Source organism: Ambystoma mexicanum, chromosome 4q (genome assembly GCF_040938575.1).
Source record: "Ambystoma mexicanum isolate Mex_15411 chromosome 4q, UKY_AmexF1_1, whole genome shotgun sequence".
In the NCBI taxonomy this organism is placed as follows: domain Eukaryota; kingdom Metazoa; phylum Chordata; class Amphibia; order Caudata; family Ambystomatidae; genus Ambystoma; species Ambystoma mexicanum.
Genome location: NC_090928.1, coordinates 105,609,416 through 105,636,186, shown reverse-complemented (window position 1 = coordinate 105,636,186; position 26,771 = coordinate 105,609,416). Strand labels below are relative to the sequence as shown.

Here is a 26,771-nt window from a genome sequence, read left to right as displayed (position 1 = left end):
GAAAGACATGGAAGAACTGTGCAAGCACATACATTTGACTCTTTCCCTCAACTGTCTAAATGAGGATTTGTTTTTTCAAACCTCTTTGCTAGCTTTGTAACATAGGCATAAGCAGAGTTGTAGGGCTTTTTTACTGCACCAATTGACCACCATAATAGTTTCAGAGCGCGTAATTGGCGTATTGTGCACCATCCAGAATATTCAGAAGACCTTAGTTTGGAGAAGGAAAAGGAGGGGATAGGCAGGGGCTGATAGGATGGGAAAAGGAAAATCTGCCACAGACAGAAGGGGAGGTGAGGGGGAATAGAGCCATTGTTCAAGGAAATAAGACCAACAATCTGATTGCACATACATGATTGACTTACAATTTTAATTGTATTAAATTGATTGATCGCCGCGAAAAATTCCCTGTGATAACCCGTCCTCTGCTTATTTTGTTAGTTTCTTCTTTGCAACAATGGGCAAACTTGCGAGTCTTTATAGAGTGCTAATGGAACAAGGTTCAGGTGGTACATCACACTCAAAGAAAACAAAGAGGCCTCACTGGGTTGGCAGCATCCACAAGGACGGGGGCAGCAGCAAGATACACAAGTACACATAACATATAAAATATAACATATAAGAGGAATGACTTTACATTGGAAGGATCTGTAGAGCTTTTGGTGAGTTATTTTATATTAAATTCAGAAACGATAGCGTTAAATTATTTTATGTGTTAACCATGGAAAAAGATAATTTCACTAAAGGCGAGTCCTGGTCTTGGCCCACATGATGCCAATGTAGCTTTAGCAATACCATTAGGGGTATCACGACCATCATCATGCTTCCAAGTGCAATTTGGGTAGCTTTTAACATACATCTGCTTCGTACTTGGTTGTGACACCATCACGCTTCAGTTGTTCTTGAACAGGTCAATGCAGCTTTGCAACAAAGAAATATTATTCTGAAACGCAAAAGAATAGGTTATTACCCGGTATGCAAAAAGGGGGCACAATTACAGATCACACAAAACAGAGCGATAGCCCATTACCACAGCTTTACCAAGAAAAAAAAAAGTACAAACCTCAAGTAGGAGTATAATGGGAACAGATGTGGGGTGGTGGTGCGGTTGTGAGGAACATGAGGGCGTTGTCACTTCTTTTCGCCCTGGATCCTGCCCTCAGGTGGCCAGGGAAAGGTAATCATTTTTGGGCCCATAACCCTGGGAGTGGATATGCGAGGGAGGATCACCTGGTTGGAGGGAAGTTGGGGAAGAGGACGCCCTTAGGTGAGACAGGGTATTCCCCATTCCCTTTTCAGAATGTACCCTTGATACTTCAAGCCTTTGTAGGCTACTGACGCCCCTTTCCCTTTTCTACCCTCCAAAATGTCCCCCAGAAACACCACTTCAGCTTTGGTACGAGGAAGAGACCAACTAGGAGGACACATCCTAATTTGGATGAGATAAAAACATATCAGCCTTACATTGTTAATGCAGGCACATATCAATCAGATACCAAGATGAGGAGGAGGCAAAACAGAGTTCTACACACTTCCTTTATTAATTTAGACAGCCCAAAACACTACTCTGGTACTGAGACGCAGAAGAGGGCTATGGAGGTGTGCTGGGGAAATAGCCAGGCATGTCCAGCTAATAGGCTTCGTCATAGTCAGGCCTTTGGACTTAATGACCCACGCCTGTGGTAATTTAGCAATCACAATCGCTACAAAAATCCTTGCCGCACAGCACAAGGAAAGACTGCCTGGAGAGAAGGAACTGGCTGGAGAGAAGGAACAAGCTGGAGAGAAAGGAGTTGGATGCAGAGGCCGAAGCAGGCAGCGAGAGGGTCTGGAAGGAGGCAAAAGCGGAGCCACTGCAAGCCCAAAAGCAGAGCGATTAGTGGAACGAAACCAAAGGGAGCTGCGATGTGTCACCACGAGTAGAAACAGGGAAACACTCATACCGGGCGCTGCTGGAACCTGAAACAAGCACTTTTGAATACTGAACAAACGCAAAGATGTTAGAAGTATTTTTGAATGCTGAACGAATTGAAGGACATTATAGGCACTTTTGAATACTGCACAGAGTAAAAGCAAGTTTTGAACACTCGTGAGTGGAGTGAAAGAAAGGTGTTGCATGCAGCAGATACCACAGAATGAATTGTCCGAGACACAAATGTTGGCAATGCCAAGAAGGCTATTAGTTGAGAAACCAAGCATTGATGAAGCTAAAAGAGTTCAAGGAACTGCAGGTTAAGAGGAAACCTTTATTGGCATGAGCCAGAAGAATACAGAAAGTGTGTACAAAGTGCATGGTTGCCATCCACGGTGAAGTGTTAGAAAAGTGTGACACTGGTGAAAGAAACACGCTTCACTGTCAAAGGAAAGCAGTGAACAATTGTTGATGGAAAGCAGCCAAAAAGGGGTATCAGTTGTGCGGCCTGTAATGAGGGGACGGTGCGGTCCGACAACTGCGCCTAGACTGAGTGCCCCCCCTTTATCGAAAAGCCAATCAAAGTATCCATAAAGAAGCTTGTGATTCATAAAAAAAAGAACTACTTATGTGAACCAGTGAAAAGTGCAGATGTTAAAAGAGCTGGGAAGTGTCCTGTGGAATTGTGTTGTTTTGAAAAGTTGGAAGATTTGAAATCTTGGGGAAGGGAACCCGGATGTCTTGAACTGCTTTGAACTTGGGGAAGGGGAGCTGATTACAAGCCAAGAGCTGGAAGAAGCTCTGAATCTTATTTTGAACACTATTCATTTTGATGCTGACATCCCTACACATTGAAAACAGTTAGTTGTGAGGGCAAGTACAAGTTTTGGACACAGTCAGTCATTTGATTTGGACTTCCTGAAACAGACTGTCCTTACTAGGGAAATCCTACCTTAGCATTGGACAAGTTAGGCCTTACTCCATCCTACCATTAAAATTAATATAAACTAATGAGAACAAATCTTCAACCTGTTGTCTGTGACTACTTCATGATGCCATCACATGGTCTAGGGGCAAAGCTGCTGACCTTGAAAACTAGAAGCCTGGGATCTAATCTTAACTTGCAGATAACCAATGTTATTTGTCACCAACCACACAATGCATCTGTGCCAGCATTGTAAATGTGTGCAGTGGATATGTGAAATAATATGTTCTCACACTTGTTAGAAGGTTTATCAAAGTCCTAGGTTTAGGACGGGGTGAGTGAGCCAACTTCCCAAGCATGATGCAAACAGGCTATATTAAAGGTTGCCTTGGGTCATCCAATGGTTGCTGTGTTTGAACAGTCATGGACAACTCTTAAGAGCGTGGGGTGGACAACAGTAGAACGTAACCTAGTACATAACTGTTTCAAGTATGTCCATACACACAGCAACACAAGCATATAGAAACATACTTTAGATCTTGCTAAAGGTAACTATGGTGCTGATGTGGGTTACAGGAAAGAAATACAGGTTCAGTAAGTATACAGTAAGTATACAGGAGTGCTCTGTGACTTCATGGTCGTCATCATCACATGGGCCAGGAAATACATCCCCATGCGTTTGATGCCAGATATACCCTGGAAAGGAATAAGTTACTTACCTGTAACTCCTGTTCTGCAGAATTGAAATCTTTCACAGATTCACATGCTCTTCATTATTCCATGTCTTCAAGCTGGGAATCCTCAGTAAGATTAAGCAGTTTTGCCTTTAAACTTTTAAACTGCTTGTCACTTTAGTGCTCCATTAAGAGTCATTTTGGTTCATACTGACCACAGCCAATTAGGCAGGTTGCCTTAGCTCCACCCCTGGAGGCAATCTTCAGATTTGGCAGCGCACGTAATGTGGCAGTATGAGTCAAGAAGAGCCAGAGAGGGGTGGGAGGGTTCACATGTGAATCCATGAAAGATACCAATGCTGAGAACAGGAGTTACAGGTAAGTAACTTATTCCTTCTCCACCATTGATCTTTCATGGATTTGCATGCTCTTCAACATGATTATACCGCTGTACATATACAGAACCAAAAACGGGTGGAGGTATAGCTCAGCAGAAGTAACCAACCCACCTCTGGAACACTCACCTCATGCGAACAGGTTGCGAAGCACTGCCTGGCTGACTCAGGACTCCTCTCTGGAATCCCTATCAACACAGTAAAACCTTGTGAAGGTATGGCTCGACCATCAAGTGGCTGCCTTGCTTATGGTGAACAGGGGGAACACCAGACAGGAAAGTCGCAGTAGATGCCATTGATCTTGTCGAGTGTGCTCTTGTTCTTCCTGTAAGGGGTCTGTTGGCCAGACGATGGCAGTAGGAAATACACGCCAACAGCCATCTTGCAATGGAAGACTTCGAAAGGGAGCTGCCCTTGGCGACCAGTCCAAAGACAACAAACATTTGCAATGATTTTTGAAACTCCTTGGTGCAAACCACATAGAATTTCAGGGCTCGGGCGACATCAAGGGAATGCAAGGTTCGCTCCAGAGGTGACAAAGGGGAGCTAAAGAACACTGGTAGAATTAAGGGTTCATTCAGGTGGAACGCCGAAGAGACCTTTGGCATGAAGGAAGTATTTGTTTGCAACACCACCTTGGACTGGTGAGAACTCAGGTGGGGAGGCTTGCGGGAGAGTGTTTGCAGCTCGCCGACCGATTTGTTTGAAGTGATGGTAACTAGGAATGCCATTTTACAGGAGAGAAATGGCAACAAGGCTCTGTGTAGAGGCTCTAATGGAGGTCCCATAAGTTGAGAGAACAACATTGTGTTCCCACACTGGAGCTGGGGCCCGAAACTGGGGGAAAGATACGGAACAGGCCCTTAAAAAACTCTTTCACCAATCTTTGGGACCACAGAGAAGGCTGGCTTGTGGTATGCGTATACTGTGAAATGCTTGCCAAATGCATCTATGAGTGCGACAGGACGGATTCAGCTAAAGACAGAAGCTATGGCAAGACTTGCAGTTTGAAGGTGGAACGGATCCAGGTGTTGAGTTGAACACCAGGTGGTAAAAGAGCTTTTCCCTCTAGGGAGGGTCACGGGCCAGGGCTCCCTAGGACCGCCAGTGGGCTTGGGGACGGTGGACACATGTGGGAGACAGGCACCCAAGGATGGGGGCAGCACCGCTGATCTCTGTGGTGCTCTGGCTGGGCCACGTTAGAACGTTTCCACTCTGCAAAGCATGTCCACTTGCTTTTGGAGCAGGCCAGTGTGGATGCCGCTCTTGCCCTGGCTAATATCCTTATGCATTCAGTAGGCAGCAGAATGTCCCCAAACTATAGGGCTGCAGGAGACATGCCTTCAAATTGAGAGATGCCATCTCAGAAAAGCAGGTCGGGTAGACGGGATAACCTGATTTAGGCCACTACTGACAGGTGAAGCAGGGCCGAGTACCAAATCTGCTGTGGCAGGCTGGGGGGGACCAGGATCATCATGCAGCGGCTCTGTTTGAGTGTACTTGCAACTAGAGGTAGCAGAGGGATTGGAGAAAGGAATATAGGAACTGTCCGTCCCATTGGAATGAGAACACTGCTCTTAACTCCAGCACACTGATGTGCAGGCCCTTTTGCTCGGGTAGTCACAGGCTTCTGGTGTGGAAGTCTTCCGTATGGGCTCCCCATACCTCCAGTGATGCATCTTTGTTCAGCGTGACCTGATGAGATGTAAGGCGAAAGGGGCTCCCTGAGCGAGGTTGGAGTGACGACTCCACCAGATATGGGTAAACATGGACGCCTGAATAACAGAGGTGGGTCGTTACTAGAGCTAAGAATTTTGTGAACGCTCGTGGTGCTGACTTCAGATTGAAAGGCAGTGCTTTGAATTGGTAGTGTCTGCCTTGGAATTGAAACAGAAGAAAACGCCTGTGACCCCGGTGAATGGGGATGTGAAAGTAAGCAACCCCTTGGAAGAGAGGAGAGGAAGTCTCTTCCAGTTGGTCTAGGATGTGTTGTAACGCAACCATGTGAAATTTTTGAGTGTCCTGAGGTCGTATGGGTCGTCATCCTCCTGACTTTCTCCTTACCAGGCAGTACCTGGAGTATACTCTGGTGCCTCGAAGGTACTTTGGAAAAACTTCTATAGCCCCTTTTCTTAGGAGGGACTGCACTTCCAGTAGAAGCAAAGATTCATGTTTTTTCCGCCTTTGGGACAGGAGGGGTACGGGAGGAGGATGGAGGGGCGTTTTCCCAGAACTCCAGGGTATGGCCCTGGTGAATGAAGGACAGCACCCATTTTTTGGTAGTGATGTTCTCCCACTGTGCAACAAAGTCAGCAAGTCGCCCCCCCTATTCAGGTGTCGTAGTGGGAGGTCGGGCCCGTGGCCTGATCAGGCCTGCTTAGGTTCTTGACTTCTGGAGGAAGCTCCGAGTCGTTGCTGCAGGATTGATATCTACCCCTGTATCCATCTTGAGAGGTGCTGCGCCTGGGCACTTGGGGATGCTAGCAGGACCTGTAGTTCCTCGAAGTCCATGAGAACCTCACTTTACCTGACTGTAAAGACTGGCGGTGCTATGCTATTGTAGGGTGCCCAAGGAACATGCCATCTCGGTATCGGCCTTGACGACTTGTGGGGTCTCATCAACCTTCTTTCCAAAGAGACCAGTGCTGTCAAACGGCATATCGACCACTTTCGAAGGGACTTCAGGTTGGAAACTGGTGGCTTTCAACCACCCTTGATGGCATAGCACTGCCCTATTACCCATTTGGCGGATTCCAGTGTCCGCAATGTCCACAGCAATAGAAATGGCATGGTCCGATGCTGCTTTACCTGGGAAGAAGTCTAGCATCGGGCCAAACTTAAACCATAGCTCACAGTCGTATCGTCAAGTGGCACAGCGAGTAGAGCGCTCGCTTTCACATCTGTGCAGAGCCTGCTAACGCAGGTTTGAATCCCGGCAGGGCCAAACTCAGTCTTTCATCCTTCCGAGGTCGATAAATGAGCACCACACACCGTGGGTAATAAGCAGCGCTCAGATACCCGAGGGTTCGTAGCACTATATAAATGCTAAATTATTATTATTATTATTATAGAATAGCCAGCAAGTTACCTCCCTTTATGGTGGTTGCAGCAGTAGGGATGATCCTCTCTCCAAAGGCCTACAGCTGTATTCCCTCTTTGTCTGCAGGCACTACAGAGGCCGAGGAAGGATTGGCCCAACGCTTATGGTTAGCTGCCTGGACAACCAAGTCTGGGCAGGAATCGTGAGCACAGGCATTTGGGAGCAGAACCTGTTACCTTGCATTTCTTCTTATAGCAATCCTCCGTACGGGCCACAAAGAACAGGTTCCTCATCACAAAGAGACAGTCTTACCAAATATCCTCTAGTATTGGAATGGTCACCATTAAATTCCTAGCAGATTCCTGCTGCTGGTAAGGGTATCCCTCCTTTTTTTGCTGCTTGGGTAGCAGATCAAAAACTTTGGGCATGTGACATGAGTGCATGAAAGGAGCCAATCTTGTCTGGAGGTGAATCTTTGGCAGTAGGTCTGCTGTCTCACAGTCACCTGGTACAAGATGTAGAGTGTGTCCCTGGAGAACCATCAGTTGTATAGTAATCGGCATCAGTGTCTGTATCTGTATCTGTGAGAGTGTCTACCGGCAAATGAGGAGGACCTGGTGGTCTGGATGGAGGAGGAGGAATTAGGAATTCCCTTTACGGCAATCCACGTGATTCTAGTGGAGAAAGCAATGATGGAGCTGGAAGCCGCTGTTGTAGCTCGGACACAAGTTTCTGAAGTGTGGTTAGGATATCCATTGACCCATCCCTTGAGACCGGCCAATGAAGCTGTCTGTGGAGCCTCGGAGGGTATGGCCACTGGCACCAGTTGACCTGGGTCTTGAGGAAAGCTTTGCTTTGGTGGAGCTGGAAGTGACATGCCCACAACAGGGGTTACAGTGTTCACCCCATCATCTTCAGAGGACAGCATCACTGGCACATCCAAGTCCGAATCCACGCCTTGCTCTAGCAACTGCTCAGGGGGGCCCATGGATGGACAGCGGATTGCAGGCGTTGCATGGCCAGCTAGTGAAAACAGTGGCTGAGCACGAGTTGCCCTGGGTAGATAAGACAAAGCAGATGGGACCTCCCAGTCTACGGCAAGTCCCCAAGGGAAAGATGAGACCAAGGGCCTCTATAGAGGTCGTCGACGATGCATATGGGCGTGGCGCTGGCCTAGGTCCAGTCAGCAACAAATTGGTGAATGTAGTAGATCAAATGTGGCCGACAATTTGGTAGTCGACGAAGTGGTTGATGGGACTGAGCCAACTGGCTTAACTGTCATGGTAGTCGACGGGGTCGTGGTGGAAGCCGTCGTCGACGGGATCGTGGTCAAAGGGGATTTTGTAGTCGACAATCTTGGTCGACAATGGGTTGTCCACAGGATCCTCAACGATGATGCTGAAGACTGAGGAACTGCAGTCGTGGACGAACGTTGGCTTTCTGAAGAGTGCTTGGATGATGAAGCCGCAGACGAAGGTGTCATTGGCGCCAAGGTGGTCCATGAGGTGACCATAGGTGTTGGTAGAGCTGTCAATGACACAGTAAAAGAGAGGGCAGTCCAAGCATCTGATCCATGTACCTTTTTAGCCTTCATCCGCCGGCTGAAGAGGGAGTGCACGCTAGGGGTGTGCTGTGCCTGGCAGAGGCATAACTGCGGACAGAGGTGGAGTCAGATGGCTCAGCACCTTCATCCAACCAAGCCACTAACCTGCGGTGGTGGTCTTTGTGGATCTTAAATAAGAAAGACTGGCAGATGGTACAGTTGTTCCCATTGTGGTCTGGGTAAAAGCAGTAAAGACACTTTTCATGAAGATCCTGGATGTAAACATTCAAGTTACACATCGAGCAGGCCTTGAATAGGCTTTTCCTCCTATTGTCTGTCATCTTGAAGGCATCAAACTGAAGATTGGAACTATGTGGCAATGGAATGGGCCAAACTTCACTGCCACTGGCGAGAAGTGATGTTGCACCAGACTCGAACATTTTATCGATGAAAATAACAACAATAGACAAGAGAATGCAGAAGTTGTAGAAGAAACAATTCTCGAGGACTCCCAACACTTAACGTGCAGTAATAAAATCTGAAGATGGCCACCAGGGGTGAAGTTAAGGGGAGGTCTAATTGGCTGTGGTCAGTATGAACCAAAATGACTAATAGAGCACTAAAGTGACAAGCAGTTTAAAAGTTTAAAAGGTAAAACGGCTTTAATGTTACCAAGGATTCCCAGCCGGACCACAGGGAATATTCAAGAGCATGTGAATACATAAAAGATCCAATGATGGAGAAGATATAATCCCAGGCTTTCCAACCGCGCCTATTTGGGGGAATCTATTGTTCAAGGAGTGCACATCCCAAAATGTCCCTCTGTGTCAATGGGAAAAACTGGAATGCATTTGTTAGCGATCCGGGAGCTTGAGTAATATGGAGAAGCCCTAATCGGGTTACGGAGGCCAGGAGGGACACTAGAGAATATGACCCAAGCCCAAGTTATCCAGCCCCGGCAAACAATCCAGAATGACTACTACATTGCCCATAATCTGACTTTCTATAGAAGAGAAACCCAGACAAGATGCAGAAGACCCACTTATGGGATCCACAGTAGGAAGGCTATGGGGACAACCCAATCACCGCACAGACATGCTTTCCCACAACAACAACAATAAAGGAGTGTCGTAGGGATTGTGGACCCCCTCATATTTAATAGAGTGGCAGAAGGAAACAAGCCCTCATCCATGCAGCACCCATAACACCAGAGGTAATTTCTTTCCCACATGATCAGGAAGACTGGGAGAGAAAAATACCTGTTTCATGCACAGCTGCGAGCATAAAGGAAAAAGTCACCTGCAGCCTAACATCAAACCACATACAGTAACAACAGTTTAGCAATCTCCCTTCCCTGCAATAGGAATGTTCGGAACCTAACTTGGACATGTGTACAAGAAACAACCATAACAACCTGGGGTGCAAGGGAGGGGGGCACCATACACAGTCAGGGAGAACAGCAGCTGTAACCCATCCACTGGCCAGAACATTCTGGAATACGATCTAAGACAGAGGCTGGCCTATCTGAAGACGTCATCCGAAGAGCTAGGGCTACAGAGCATCACAGTCACAGAGCATGCCCGGACAGGTCAAATGACCTCTTGAGGCACTCAGGGTGAAACTATAGTCCAGGATCAGCTGCAAAGACAACAGTGGAGGGGCGTTCAGAGGTGCAGCGCTGGGGAGTCACCTAGTGAATTTAGGGGTGTTGGCGTGGAGTGGAGATTGGAGAGACAAAGGCAGGAGATGAAGAGGCAGAGGATGCAGACTGGCAAGAAGTGGCTGAAGGGGGAAGGAAGAGAGTAGAGGGGCTTTTTAAAGTGGAGTAAATTACTAAGAAGGGTAATGGGAAGGACACCTGGAGGGAAAACGAGGAAGTGAATAATAAAGAGGTGGTGACCCGTAATATCATGAGGAGAGAATTCGAGATGAAGGAGAGTACTTGGAAGGAGGTGAGACAGCATGTCAGCAGAGTGGAGGAAGGTTGTAAGGAAGGAGGGAGAGAACGTAGCGAGGGTGGGATGCAGAGACTTTAAGATAGCAAGTAAAACAGCTGTGATAAGAAAGGCAATAGAGTTAAGAGGAAAGGCAACAGACAAGCCCAATGCTTGTGGAGCACAAGATTGGTGAGGTACAAGTGAATGGCGGGGTATCTAATGTCCCCACCTTCCTCCAGTAAGACATCCAGCTTTGATGGCAACCTTTGAAAAAGACTAACATTGCTATAACATGCAAACTTTTGAGATTATTTACAGGGATGTTGTGGACAAGACCGATTAGCAGTGCTGCACAACAGGACCCGCTTTTCCCAGACGGCTGGCCGATACTCAAATAAACACATGAGTGGTTACTGATACCTTGAGTGTGAGACACTGTCCGCATCCAGTGTTCTCCCTTGGGAACGTATACAGGGATCCCGTGCCAGTGGGTTAATGCATTTGAACCTATTGGCCTGCAATATATCCAGCGGGGATAAAACAACACCTCTGTGAATGAAGATACAACAACATTGTAACTAAGAAGGAAATGTAACCGTGGCTATGTCCTGTGAACAACATGAGGAGACCAAACCTGAGGTTTTTACACTCTGGAAGCGGCGGATCACCACTATTGAACACCTTGTGAAGCAAAAGAAACGAACTCTTTGTAAATGAACGAAACTCGTCAATTCACATCAATTTGAATTCTGTTTTTAATAACTGTGTTTGTTTGTAATGTATACGTCCTGATGAGGCGCACCGTTCTGGGAGCCCGAAACTCGAGTCGACAACACCATAGAGCCTACTCCTCCTAAAGTTGGCTTTAACTTGGGTTTTCATAGATAAATATATGGGGATTAATATGGGTCCATGAATAATTATTTTGGAATACCTACCCAGTGTTTCTACATTCTTTGGATGGAAAAAATATTGTTAAATAGGCACTTTTGGAACTACTAAAATATCAAACCCATATGGATGGGATGTTCTGAGTCACAGAACAAAACTATTAGAACTGCGTTTTTTGGACAAGTATGAGTGGTTTTTTTGTATGCATGGGGATGAATGAGTACGCAAGGAATGATATGTGAGACTTTTTCTTGTTGATGTGATAAAATGTGTGTTCTTGACAATTGATTTTTTTATAGATGTGTTATTAATATATTCGAAATGCTCTTTTGTAAAAGTTTTTTACAATTAAAAAATGATTAAATAAACCTGAAACAAAGGAGTTCTGACATGCTGTTCTATGTCTAAAACATAAACTCTTTAAATAGGGTTGTTTGTCTTGGAGGGGATTATGTAGCGTCTTTACGCATACATTTACATGAATCAATTATAGGAGGTTGTGCAATTTATCCACGGATAATTGCATCTTTTGTTTGGTGGACAAGACTTTTGACAAAGGTGTTGTGGAGGAGACAGTTGACGAGGGCTTCATGGACAAGGCTGCATCCAATTATTGTCCTTATAGACAACAAGGTCTTCTCTGACGTACCAGGTTTGAAAGGGGTGCCTGTACGCTGAACATCCCCTGCAGGCATGCCCATTGGCAAAGGGATCGCTGATGACCTCTCCTCCATGAACATGCTATTAGGTTGATGCCCGTTTGTGCCTGCAGTCAAATGGCCAATGGTGGTCAAGAACCACCAGCACTTGTGCACGTTCTGTCAGTGTCAAGCCTCTGTTTTGTGCCAACCTTACATATGGGTTTATCACGTCCCTTAGGCTGAAGTTATTTATGGCATTTGTTAGAGCCTTTCCTCCTAGTTCGCTCTGTTTTGACCTCGCTCAAAACTTTAGTAGTAGTCGCTGGCAAAGTCTTCACTGACTTGGCGTATTAGATACCACAACTCACTCCTTCCCTGTTGTAAAGCAGGAATTCCCTGTGTCTATCTTCGAGGGTTTTATGCAAGAAGGGTCTGCAAATGTTGCTTTTTTCTGTCATGCAGTCAGGGTGCAGGCATTAGTTGAACTCATAGTGAAAATCCTTTAATAAAGATGTTTTTACCACACATACTTGAAAAAGGACAGCTTAGACCTGGTTGGAGACCAGTTACCTTTGTGTGCCATGTTCCAGCCGTTATGGAAGTGAGAGTTTATAGACATAATTCTTCCTGGTCAGATTAATCCGGTCGACCGAGAAAAGCCAATAGTAAGACACAGCTAAAATAAGAGCAAACACACTGAAAAGGAAGGTTCTTATTTGGGGTTACATGTCTTTTTAACTAATCATTTTAGAACAAATGCACATAATGAAAATTATATAATGACAAAACTTAACTAATTTTTGTTTTCTTGTTTTTTTCTTATTTTTTGGGTGGGGGGTTCCTCTCCAATCCCCCATTTCCCACCCCTAAAATCCCACCCCAACTGTTTCCCCACAAGATTTAACCCTTTACCCCACCTCACATATATTTCCGCAGTTTTTCGTAATATAATTTTCGTTATATATTCATTATATGTCAATCTTTTGTTACAAAGACTGTATACCTTATTTGGAGCATTCCCTACAGCAAAAATGCTGTTGGAAAAAACCTGTGTGGGCCTTTAGGGGGCAGGGAGTGTACCACCAGCCCCATTGGCAGCCAAATGATAGTCCAGAGAGGCACAGAGTTCATCACTGCGCTGGATCCTCAGTTTGGGATGTCAGAGGGTGGCAGATCCTGAAAAACGCATCTGTGGAGAACAGCAGTTTACTTGCCAGGTTGTTTTCAGGACAATAAACCCATTTCCACTGCATCCACCAATGCGATTATCTACCTTGGGGTCCTAGGAAGCGTGAATATTAATGGCATTCACTATTGGTGCCCCCCTGGTTTGTGGTAGTGATTCCTGGGAGACTTATCCTAACCGCAAATCCCTATAAACTTGGATTGGAGCGGGGGTATCCTCCTGTCCTGCACCATCTTCTTTTGTGGTCCATCTTCCGAACTCTGGATGTCTTCCTTGGGTCTCTCCTGTGGCCTTCCCTGGGGTTGGTCATTTTAGCATTTACACCTTTGGGGTAGATCTATACTACCTCAAGTAGTGTTGATGGACCTTTAACGTTGCCCAGTTTCTCCTACGGAACTTTGAACTGACACTGGAACTCTCCTTAAAGTGACCTTGGGGTACTTGCCTGCCCTTGGACATTTATTCTGAGTCTCCTAGAGGTGCAGTGAGCTGTGGGCCAGGTTTCACCAACTGTGCACACTTACCTGTGATTTCATATGCATTTCTAAAATCATCCCTCGGTAAATGTAGGTGAAACACTAACTGTAACTGGTAAAAATGTGTATATCTTTCAATGAAATTAATCAGGAAGGTAACTACTCAAATGTTCATTGATTCTTGGAAGCTTCTAGCTAAGGTTCACTATGGTTCCAAAGTGGTGTTTTGGGCCACTGGGAATGAATACTGTGATAATGCCCTCAGACATCTAAATGTATTGGTTAATTGTGTTTTAGGCCTTAAGGATTGTACATCTTTTTTCCTCAGGGTAAAATTGCGCTTCCGTTCTTGATCTCACACCCGTTCATGTGTTGGGTGCTGATCACCTGGTGTAGGGCCTTTCACATGTACTAGGGTTGGGATGTGTCTTTAGGGCACCACACTTAGTTGTGATTGCTAGTAGGTACTGTGATGAATCCTATGGATCCCTCACTGAAACCCTACCTAAGGTATCCTCCCAGGTGGCCAGGGAAAGGCAAACACTTCCAGATCCTGACCTTGGGGTGGCGTGTACTGCAGGAGGATCCTGGAAAGAAATCACCCGGGAGAAGAAAAGGGTCAGAAGGGTGAGGGATACCTATGGGATGAGACAGTATTACACCTCTTCTCAGGAGGACATTGCACCAATACCACAGTATGTAATGACTTGTAACCATCATAATTCTATTGTTCCACAAGGTGTCCAATGGAGTGAGAACGAATTCAGCCAGAAACATTGGGATGATAAATATAACAAATGTCCTGTTATTACCCAAGAAATGCATGCTGTTATAAATTCCCCTAGTTCCCAAAAGCCTAATAAGATGAAATTGTGTAATAATGGAAGTCTTAAGAGCCAAGGACCATATTCCTCTTCTCAAACCTGCATTAGGACTGGCTCTCGTAATATCCCTTTGGTAAATGTTCTAGAAAGTCAAAATGAAATTCACAATGTAGAAAACATTAAGAAAACAAACTCTTTCATTCGGGACTTCAAGTCCTATAATTTCCTCAGTACTGAAACGCGGAAGAGGGACACAGAGGAACAAAGATTTTGAAGTGGTCAGCTAATTAACAAGATTGACCTACACCTGAGGGAGACTGGGAGGCTTAAAAGGCCACCTCAGGTGCAGGTTGCAGAGAAGAAGTAGAAGCAGAAGCAGCACAGGCTGTGTATGCAGCAGGAGATAGGAATAGAGGAGTTGGAAAACGCCGGGACTGTTACGCATCCTGAGTGGGTCTGTGTCTCCATCGTCCTAAACTGCAGAGGTCGCGAAGTGTGTGGAAGAAACACTTACCCACGAAATCTACATCATGCAGAGTTTTCACAGCGGGAAGCAGGCGTAGTGTGAGAAGTCGAGAAGTCTCAGGGCTTCACCGGACACTCTCGGGAGTTAGAGTGACTCCAAATCAATGTGGTGGAGGCAACCGAAGAGAGAAGGTGCGCCTGATCAGGAGAAGCCATGGTTACAACAGTCCTGCGAAAGCAGAGAGGAGCACCTGGAAGCGACTTATCCGGTGAGTCTAAGCCAAGCGAGTGACTGCGGGGGGGCTTCGGTGAAGGCCGTGTGTTAAGCACAGGCAGGACCACTTGCGAGCGAGTGGAAGGCAGAATAAGCAACGTTACAAATGCTGAACTGTTTTTAACGTACACAAACAAGCTAATAAGCATCTTGAATACCGAACTGCTAAAAATGTACAAAGATGAGCTAATAAATCTTGCAAATATTGAACCTTTGCACTTTTCCAACGGCAAGCTAATTAATTTTAAAAGCGGCTGATATTAAACTAAACAAGATTCAGGAATGAAAGTGTGAGATTGGGCAAACATCAACAAGCTGGTGGGGAGATTGTATAATAAACCCAGGCATAGCAACAAGACAGGAGACCATAAGAAACTGGCAATATCAGTCCAATAAAGGTCACCAAACACAAGAGTGGAATAGTGAGAAGCCCCAAGGTTGTAAAGGTTTGGGGATACCCATCATTGTGGTTGATGTAGATTTACATTGCTATAGCCAAAATAGAAACTGGAATAGACTTGATCCTGAACACTATTTTTGGTATTGATGCAGAAGAGAAAGAAAGGTGTTAAACATGCTGCCCTTCTGGAGATGGTTATCCAGAGGGAGATGAGCATCGTTTGTATAGCGGTCCTGATAATGATCCATGTGAATGTTCTTTTCCCTAAATGCTGTTAACCTGCCTAGGTTAAAGAAGGCCATTGGAGTGGTTTTTCTACTGTGAAAGTTACCATTGAAGCACTTATCGGTTTTGGGAGATGGGCAGGCGAGTAGACCCATAGAGCAAGAGGAAATTGCCCAGAAGAAACCTGGTGAAAGGTTACGCCGGGTAGTAGAAGGAGCAAGTTTTGAAGAGTGGTACTATCGGAAAGCAACATATTAAATTGTGACGCTTGGGGGAAGAATTGTGAAAGCTGATTGAGGAAAAGTTACAATTCGTCCTGCAATCATTCTTGAAGCAGACTATTCTAACCAAACCTTTTGTTGTTGCCAAAGATGTGAAGAAGTTCTCATTCCAGGAGGTGTGAGGCCTTTTGACAAGGTACTTCATTGCAACAATAGAACTTCAACATAAAGTTGGATTTCCTTGGTTTTCCTTTGTACTGTGAAGAAAATCCTTGGATCTTGGGAAGAGAAGTTCACCCAGTCCATGACAAGAGACATTGGTTATACTGTGAACCAGGTTATATGTTGTATACATTTGTTGAATTGAGTTGCCATATTTTACCTTTTTGCTTTGATTGCTGTATGAGTGTGAGTGCGAGGGTAAGAGAGCCCTTGGTTAGAGTGTTCCCTTTTAGTTTATTATAGACAGGGAAATCCACTTTAGGGTATGGATAGTGAGGCATACATTCAACCAGTATTATTTAAGAAAATGGCAGAAGTTAACAACTCTTTACAAAGTTGTCAGCCTCACATTCCTGACCCCTCACAGTACCTACCTACTTGTTAGGTTGTATAGTATCCCGATTCTCCAAAACCCCTGTTATATTATGTTGGGTGCTTGCCCTTGGCAAAGGAACCACATATAGACATTGGAGTTAGGAGTCTGTGTACAGGCATTACTGTTTTTAAATATACTTGGTATCTCTTTAATACTATGTAGTATGACTGACTGAAGTCCTTATTTGAACATATATTTTTATGTATTACAGGATACATTTTGTGGTATGTCGGTGTAGTGTATTTTCTAGATTTCTGTGTGGGTTAATTATACCTCTGTGTCAACCTACTACCCCTACCTGAGAGTGAAGCCTTGTCACGCTGCCCACGCTTCCTACGCTTGAGGGAGATTTGGCTTCCCTTTCTTGTCAGGTGTTTTAGCCCCTGCACTCCGAGGGTTAGTTGCTGTAACATTTTCAGCAAAGGGTGGTACAAAAGAAACTGCCTTAACATGGTCATACCTAACGAGGGGGGGGATAGTCAATGTAAATCTCTTAACTTTGATGTACAGTCAGGTTATTTGTATACATACCCAAGGATTCCTGCCTAGCAAGGAATATCATAAGCATTTGAATCTGAATGACAACAATGCTGGAGAAACTTTGCAGATAAGTGGGTAATAGTAACAAAGTGAGCAGAGGATTTGATAGGCTGTGATGTATTGTTTGGGAGCAGTAAATATCGTTTAAGAGCAGTATTGTAAATGTGTAGATTAGCACATAACAGGTTAAAAAGCCAAATATCAAATATGTGTTTCTGGGCTCCCATATAAAGAAGTTAGCCTACAACATAGTTGAAATTATTAGCAAGCTAAAAACACTATTCTTTTGTTCAAAGATTTATATTCCTTATTTATTAAAAGTACAGCTTTTTATGCTGTACAAGCAATTGTTTAATTATTCTTCAAATTGATTGAGCACACCCCTTACTTTTGCGTGCTTGATTTCCAGTTCGGTCATTTCAATAAGATTCTTGCGAAAAGCTGCTACACGCCTCTTTTTAAAGCCAATGAGCTCTGTGGGGACAAAGAACATTTTTGAGTATTTCAAAGAGGAACATATAAATGATGAAAGCAAAGAGTTGTACGTGTGAAAAAGGCAATAAACAGCATTAAAGAACAATACACAAGAGCAAAATAGAACAAAAAGAAAGCAGGCTGTAATGTACAAAGGTTTTGAAAATAAATGTGAACTGACAAATATTACATTAACCGTTATGTGTGAGTATCAATTTGAATTTAAAATGTTATTTAGGTAAAGATACTCAAGAGTAACTGTCTTCAGCAGAGCTTTCCTGTTTAAGACTACATTTGGAGAGGTACTGTAGAAAGTCCAAATGTGATACCCCAAACTATCTCCAACACAAATATCTCCAAAAACATGATTGCCATGTGGCTAATAGCCACATGCCAAGACAGCAACATACATTAAATGGGCAATTAAACCACATTGTCTCAGTTATGACCTAGTACCTTAAGAGGGTCTCTATTTCTGTGGATGAACTGTGGTTTTGGACTTTTTACTTTATTTTATTATTACAATCAACAAAAAGCACACCAATAATGAAGGCAGGTTTACTTCCTCAAGCATATTAACAGGATAATCAGAAAGCCTCGTCTTTGTACGCTTCGCTGAGAACCACACTTAACCATCAAAGGCGGAGCTTGAAAATATCAGCAAAGACGCAAGGATAACAATACAAGTACTAAAACAAGCAGCTGACCACACTAACATGTAAAAGACAGGAGAGGCTTCCAAAATGCTCCCTGACTTTACAACCAGATGTCAGCATATGCAGAGGAAGTTGCCAATTCGGTAGAAATGCAGTACACCCAAAGAAAGGCAAAATGGCCAAGCACATACAAAGACAAAAGTATCCGAAGTACAAATGTCCTCTCATCCAAAAGTTGGATTTGCTTGAAAATTCCAAAAAGTAGACTTCATTCAAAGAGTGAAAAGAGAAGACAGCCAGAGCCAACTGGCAAATGACTTTGAAGGATGAGTGACTGGGCATGCATTAAAGTAGAAAAAGGACTTCAGTCTGTGGTCAAATACTAGGCAGCGAGTACAGAGATTTAGGTATGTAGAACAGTAGCTGTACTGCTCTTACATAAAAGCTTAACATTAAATTTGTAAACCCGTATAATTTAGTAGTCAAATCCAAATGAACTGTAGGAGGATACCTTTTATCACTCTCTGATGACTCAACTCCTGTCTTGGTACCATGGCCATGTGTGGGTTAACCCCAGTTTCAGGGTAATATGGGATGCTTTAAAGGGCTTTACAGTAACTTGTGGCAAAGCAAGCATAGCATGGGGGAACAAATTGCAGCAGAAAAAGCCGACTTGGGAACACATTTCAGATACATGGTTAACTTAGACAAGGAAACTCAATTGAGTCAAAGATTTACGTATACAAAGTTTTCCAAAGCGTGTATAGACCACTAACTTCCAAGTGTGTAAAAAGTGAAGAAAGAGCTAAACATTAGGTTTATTTTCGGAAATATAAAATCAATCTTATCTTCACATACTGAGAAGCATAAACAGAAACAAATGTTGGGGGGTAGGATTTCTTTGTAAATCTCCCACAGGACAAAATAGGCTTACACCCTACATCTCTGAAGTCAGACCCATTGGTTTTGATAGTATTTGCTATTGGAGATTTCCCACAGAAAAGTTTCCTTATCTTCAACTTCATTATATCAGCCGATTGCCAAGCTTTACATTTGCTCTGCATCCCTATGTGTGTTTCAATTTCCCTCAACAGCACCTTCTATACAAGCTCCAAAAATCAGACAGGTGTTGGTTGCATAGATTTGACATACAGTTGCCATTATTAAACACATATTATGGACTACAGAGCATTAAGACAAGAGTTTAGCAGGTGAAAAGTGGTGAGAACAAACATGGTAATCATATATTTGAATATTTCAGAAATAGAATTCATACAATTTGTACTCTTCGCAAAAGCTTTCTCAGTACGTTCCTTTCTAAACGGCCCTCCCAGGTTCAACTGGGCCCTTTTCTCTACCTCACTCTCTACTTACGGCATCCCTCAGGGCTCTATCCTCTTGCCGTGGCTTTTCAACATTTACTGTTCTACTCTTGCACACTTGATCTTTTTGGGAAGGGAACACGATCTCCCCACACCCCCAAGTGCTTTAGACAGAGGCAAAGGTCATTACAGGTATGGTAGGACACCAGGGGGGAGGGGGAGCCCGCAAAAGCTTTCACATAGTCACGTTATTGCATGCTTTTATAAGTGTAGTATACATGCAGGAGTAGCAGCCATCTTGGGCATTAGCAGCCATATTGGAACACAAAGCTTAAACGTAGCACAGCAGTCAGCAGCCCAAGCCCAGGCCCATGTCTCAAACATGAGCAAAGGAAATGGTTGTATCCCGGGAACTGATGAGAAAGACCAGACCCACGCAGACCCATGAACCCTGCATTGTCCTGAAAATGTTGCGAACCTTCGCATCCTGGGAAGAATCTGTCCTTCTTGGCCATGGGAGGAGCGCTGAACATCTACATACGATGCAATCCCACGAGAAGGAGGGCATTAGCCTCCAACCCCCACTAGTCTTAATCCTAAATTATAGCACCCACATACCTTGGCTTTAGGACCCCTGAATTCCAATGTACCAGATAGCCCCATAACACTGACCATAAACCTGTTGGACCCCTGATCGATCAAAAAGATCAGAAAGAAGGGCCTTCCTACCTTCACTTCTAGGTCACGTGATTTGTGCTGCGAGGTGCAGGCAGGGATGAAATTATAGCCCAAAACGAGGGCGGGAGACATTGACGAGGTGCCGGCCTGCCTGGGAGCGAGTGAAGTGTGTGAGTTAGTGTGACCTTGGCTTTCCCCCTGGCCCCTGTCTGTTCGTACCAGGTGCACTGTTACATAGATATAGATTTGATTTTTAGTTTGTAATATAAATTGTCACTTGGCCGTCTGCTGGCTGATGATGACTGCAACATCGCCCACGTGGAACAAGATGGACGGACGTGGGTGGGACCAATGGCCTGGCATCCCCTATAGAGCAGGCGCCCTAAGTGTAGGGTCTCACTAACCAAAAGCTCAGATTTCTACTATATGTAATGTCACTGATGATGCTGTGTACCTTCTTAATGTGTTGCTCATGCAGATTTTGTTAGAACGTTCTGCAGCAGCAGAGTTCTTTGTTGGCGGTTTTTCCTTTTGTATGGAGATAATGTATTGGGCCTATTTCCCTAGTGGGTTGCATTTTTTCTGGTGCAAGCGTCTAGGGGCTTTCCGACAATCTCCACCTTTTCTCCTCACTTCCAGTGTTATGCAGATGACACTCAGCTTTCCTTTAAGCTTCCCTCCTCTACCTCCTCTCCTTCCTCTCTCATTCCAGATTGTCGGATTGCTATTCGGGCATGGTGTACTACTAATGATCTCTATCTTAAACGCTAGTAAGAACGAGATCCTTCTCATTGGAACCCCCCCTTGGTCCCCCTACTCTCTGGCCGCCCTCCTTGAGCACCCTCCCCTCTCCCTCTTGGATGTCATCTTCGTTTCCTCTCTCTCCTTCGCACCTCATATCACTGACCTCGCCAATAAGTCTCCCTTTCAGCTTCACTTCCTCAAAAGTCATTCTCCCTTTCCTCACCTTCCCCCAGAAACTCAATGTTTGTAGAGCTCAGGTTCTCTCCATGCTGGACTACTGCAACATCCTCTCCCTCAATCTGTCCTTTTTCCTCCCTCCACCCTCTTCAAGTAATCCAGAATAGGACTGCAAGACTTTTCCTAGGACTCAATCCCAGGGATGTCTCCAGCCCCAAAATCTCTCCACTGGCTCCCAGTAGCTGCAAGTATCAAATTGAAGACCCTCTGCTTCATCCACAAGGCTTTCTGGGTCCTGAGACCATGCTGCATCCAACTTGCTCTCCCTGAATACCTCCCTGTTAGAGTCCTTTCGATCCTCTAACTCTAACTCTCTGCAGGTCCAATGTTTCCCCAAGCAGAGAGTGGGGGACAGATCTCTTTCTTCGGCAGGAGCCTCCCTCTGGAACGGCCTCCATTCCCCTCTCAGAATTGAGCCAGATCTCCTTAAGTTCCGGAAGCTTCTCAAGACCTTACTTTTCTCCTCCTACTTCCCGTTCTCCATTCCTTGCTAATGCCCCCCTGCTGTTGCAACTAGCAGCTTGGTCCCTTCTAAGTCTTAGGGGCTGGCCCTCCCTTGACCAGTCTATGTCAGCACCATGGGGGGTGCTGATGGGGACGGCTCTGCATTCCTTTCGGTGGCACAGAGCAGGAGCACACTCACCTGGCTCAGTAGAGTTCCAGATTGCAACAGTAGTTTGAACACTACTGCAATATAGATTTGACAGAATTTGTCAGAACTGCACCTCCAAAATGGCAATGTCAGGCGTGCAAGGTCCCCCAGCTTTCATGGCAAATGCGGGGCCTGTCAAGATTAAGTAGGCGCCCTGGAAAAAAGGGTTTATGCATTACGTAAGGGCTGCGTGTTGCAACACAATATTGGCAGAACTGAAAATATCACTTTTGATGCACTTCTTGGGTTACGAGGGCCAACAGATTTATGAGACATTACTGGAATTGGATGTAGAAGGCAGCACCAATGAATTTAACTCCGCCCTGCAGAAACTTGACCTCCATTTTAATGTTAAGACTTGCATCATTCTTGAGAAATACAATTTAGTCGTGCGAGAACAGGAAGAAGGAGAATCCTTAGAAGAGTACCTAATGGCACTACACCACTTATCCCTTAAAATGCAAGTTTGCCACAAAAGTGGATTAAAAAATAAGGGACCAATTTATGATCCATTGTTGCAACGACAAAATAAGAGAAGAGTTATGGCTGAAGGACGAGCCGAGTCTGGACGAGGTGGTGTCAATAGCAAAACGAGTAGAGCATAGCAAGTGTTGCCAAACTGAATAAAGAACGCTGCTAGTGAGATATTAAGGGTGTGAAGGGTAAAGAAGAAGAACAAAAGCAACAGTCAAAGTGGACGTGAGCCCATTGAAGGGAAATGTGATAAGGAAAAAGCCCCTCCTGAGACTGATGAAAAACTGTTTGGATGTGCAGTGCAAACCATTTTGCAAGTTCATCTGTATGTCCGTCTAGAAGGTAACATGTAGCAAATGCAGAAGGTGGTATCACTATGCCAATTGTTTTAAGAACTATTCACTGGGAGGTGAGATAAAGGTATTCTATGTTAATGTGGAGACTCTGCAATCTTCAGGTGAAGAGGAAGAACAGGTAGAAGTGGAGACTGTCAATATGGTTTTGTGCAATGAGGTTGATGAGTGCGACAGCCCATTCGCTGACATCAGTGTGAAGGGGAAATCAGTGAGGATGATGGCGGATTTAGGGGCAAAGTTATCACTAGTGTTGCGCGAGGTGTATGAGAAAGAAGTGGGCGGAAAAGTGGATGAACTATTGCCCTTAGACAAGAGACCTGGTGGGTACAAGCTAGGAAGAATTGATGTCATAGGTTGTTTCATTGCCCATTTACAGTTTGAGGGGAGGGAAACCCATGGTAAGGTGTCATCACCAAGAGTGGCGAAATATTACTGGGATGGAGAGTACATAAAGGTCTCAAAATAAGACTAGATCTCAACACAGATGAGCAAGTGTTACACGTGGTTGAAAGTGTTAGCATGGTCGAGAGAGATCCCAAGATATTCACAAAGAATATTACATCCGTGAGGGGCATGGTCCATAAGATTGTCCTCAAGGAAGGGAGCACACGCATCGCAGCAAAGTTACGGCCGGTGCCAATGATGTTGAGAGATGGGGTGAAAGCTGAGCTAAGAAAATTGAAGGAATCTGGGATCATAGAACCTGCGGAGTGTTGAGTGGGTGTCTCCCCTTGTGGTAGTAAAGAAATCCAGTGGTGAGTTAAGATTGAGTATTGACTTAAGAGAATTGAATAAATGTGTGCTGGCAGAGAGACATCCCCCTCCCCAACATGACGGAGATGTTGGCCATGGTAGGTAACCCAAAATATTTCTCAAAGTTAGACATGACGTCCGCATATCACCAGATAAAATTGGATGACAGGTCAAAAGGACTAACAGCCTTTATTCCTCATGAGGGCCTATTTAAGTTTTACAGGATGCCCTTCAGACTTATATCAGCATCATCAGCATTTCAGAAGGTTACAAATAAGCTTCTGAAAAATCTTACCAATGTGCATTGTTTCCAGGATGACGTTCTAGTATGTGGTGAGAGTTGGGAAACACATGAAGAAAACGTAAGGAATGTTGTGGGTATCCTGGAAGAGAGGGGGATACAGATAAGAGCAGAAAAGTGTGATTTATGAAGGGAGGTGGTGGAGTATCTTGGACATGAAATATCCAGTGAAGGGTTAAGGCCCAAGAAAGAGTTGGTTGATGGGATCAATAAGAGCAAAGGAGATTTGAGATAATTTCTAGGGATGATCAAATTTTATCAAAAATGTGTGTGCAATTTTTCAGATAAGATCATGAAAATGAGGAGTTTTCTCAAGAAGGGTGTGGAGTTTGTGTTGGATGCGGATTGTGAAAAGGAGTTTCAAATGATTAAACAGGACATCGACATGGCAAGGCCATTAGCCATGTTTGATACCAGGAAGAGGAGTGTCATTTACGTGGATGCCAGTGACTCAGGGATCGGGGCTGTGGTGACGCAAATTGAGGAAGGTGGGCATAAAATGATTGTAACTCACGCTTCGAGGATGTTGTGAGTGGCGGAAAGGAATTACTGTGTGTTGGAGAAGGAGGCTCTAGCTTGTCACTGGGGTGTAGAGACATTTTGGAACTTTGTGTGGGGTGCTGAATTAATCATTAGGACGGACCACAGGCCATTGAAGGTAATTTTTGAAGAGAAGGGTCTAGAGAAAGTGTCGAAGAGGGTGTCCAGGCTGCAAGGACTAAGTTTGTCATGGAGGCGATTCCTGGTTGGGAAAAGGTCTTGGTGGACCGCATCTCAAGGCTGAGTGAGAGTGGTGATGAAGATGGTGTGGATCGCGTGGAGAAGGTGATTATTGACACAATATTTGTGACTCATGATGGGGTCATAACTCACAAGCAGTGGGCGAGAACTTTGAGTGAGGAGGTGTTTGAGAGGGTTAAGCAATTCATAAATGATGGGTGGCCGCAGAGGAGGCTGCTCAGTGTGGAGGAGAGAAGTTTATGGGAAGTGAGGTCGGAATTGTGTCTGAAGAAAGATTTTCTATACAGATGTGACATGACCGTGGTGCCCCAGGCCCTGAGGAGGAGGTTGGTTGATATAACCCATGAAGGCCACATTGGAGTTTCGAAAACTAAGGCAGTTTTAAGGAGTGATTATTGGTGGCCAGGATTTGACTGTGATGTGGAGAGAACGGTGGGAAGGTGTGTGGAATGCGACGTTTCGGGCAAGAATTTCGTGGCACATCAGCAACCCATAATAAAAGTGAACACACCGGTGAGGGCGTGGCATTAGGTAGCGTTGGATATCCTAGGTACGGTGGATATGGGGGGTGGTCGTGTGAAATGCATCGTTGTATTGGTGATTTTGTTTTCACGCTGGACAGAGTTCAGGGTTGTGCGAGATATCTCGGCTCAAGTAATGGTGGAGTTCCTAGAGAGTATGTTCAAAAGGGAAGGTCTACCATGCTCCTTTTTGACCGATAATGGCAGGCAGTTTATATCTTAAACGCTCTGGGGTAAAACACAAAGGCAGCTGATCAACCACAGACCAATGGGAAAGTGTAAAGGGTAAATCGCTGTGTGATGGAGGCAGTGAGGATGGCGGGGGCGTTAGGAAGGGATAAGAAGGTTGCTGGGAGGGATAGAATATATGCCTTGCGATTAGCCCCACATGCATCCACAGGAGTAAATCTGTTTGAATTAATGAGGGGGAGGAAACTGTAACGCTCACCTGATTCCCGCAGAGGCGCCGGTCTTGACTGGGTGAATGCCGTATCTTCAAAGGTGATGTGTAACACACGGTTAGCTCTTTGGGCTGGACCTCTGTGCACTGTATGTCTGACTCGAAGAGTAAGATGTCTGCAGATAGAAAATATGGGATTAATAAACTGGGGTTATTGGGTGCCTCTCTCCTCTTCCCTTTCTCTTCTCCTGTAGAACCCCAAAGGTTAACGCCCTCACCTTAGGTAAGTGAACGCCGAGCTCTCCATCTGCCTCGGGGCAGGGTGCCGTAACCAGTTTCTTCACTGGGTAAGGGTGCAGGCCTCTTGACCTCAGAGGACTGCTGTCCGTCGTTAACTGCACGAACGGTAAGTTCTGGGCACTTCAAATGTCTTAAAAGTCTTTTGTAATGATATCTCTTGTTTTGCAGGGTTCCGGCGATGGCGGATGGCGGGCTGATGAGAGTTGAGGATCGAACCCGCGTGAGGAATAGAAGCGCCTGGAAGCACGTAAGTAAGCGCTTGTAGCCTGCTTCACGATGCGCACTAACTGTCCCTTTTATCTTGCAGGTACAAGTTTGGAGCTTTAGAGAAGCTGAAGGGTGCTGGAATACCCACTGGATTCGGCGTGGGAAGGAGTAATGGTACGTGAGTAATAAAGTTGCTCAATGTCTTTAAACGCACCTTCTTTTGTCTTTCAGATGCGGGATGCAGCGCCGAAGGCCTCCGGAGCGTGCGAAGAGCTGGTAAGCTTTTGTCTTTCAGATGCCGGAATGCAGTGCAAAGACCTCCGGAGCATGCGAAGAGTAGGTAAGCCTTTGTCTTTCAGATGCTGGAATGCAGCGCGAGGCGTTGGTGACAGCCGATGGACCAGGTAAGAGATGCGCTGCCACTGAAGACCGTAGTGCTAACCTGTTCTTTCTTTGTCTTTACAGGTGCTGCTGAAGACTGGATTCCAGGATGGTAAGCCTTTGTTCCCTTAGGCCCAGGATCAGAAGCAGAAGACACGATGAGCGTTCTGCTGCAGAGAATGCAGAATAACGCAAAGCAAGATTCATCCATCGGGTGTGGTTTAAATAGCCTCCTGTAAGTGCTTAGGTGTCTCCTTCCACAGCCACGCCTAGGTAAGAAAAGAGTTCCTGCTTTCCAGAAGAGTTCCAGTGTTCTGAACCTAGGGAGTGGCTCCTGCCCCACCCAACAGGAAAAGTAGTCCAAACAGAAGAGGATCAGGGGTTCAACTGGCAGGTAAGTAAGCAGC

General features: G+C 45.1%; 1 protein-coding gene across 1 annotated transcript in view; it reads right to left on the bottom strand.

The window, feature by feature from the left end:
- Positions 1 to 351: 351 nt before the first annotated feature.
- Positions 352 to 26,771, bottom strand: part of SNX5 (sorting nexin 5) — a 361,295-nt gene continuing 334,875 nt past the window's right edge. The window contains exons 12-13 of the mRNA XM_069607548.1: positions 17,556 to 17,641; positions 352 to 943 (exon numbers count right to left, since the gene is read on the bottom strand). Of these exons, the coding sequence (XP_069463649.1) occupies positions 893 to 943; positions 17,556 to 17,641 (137 nt within the window). The 3' untranslated portion in view covers positions 352 to 892. The remainder of the gene's footprint in view (positions 944 to 17,555; positions 17,642 to 26,771) is intronic.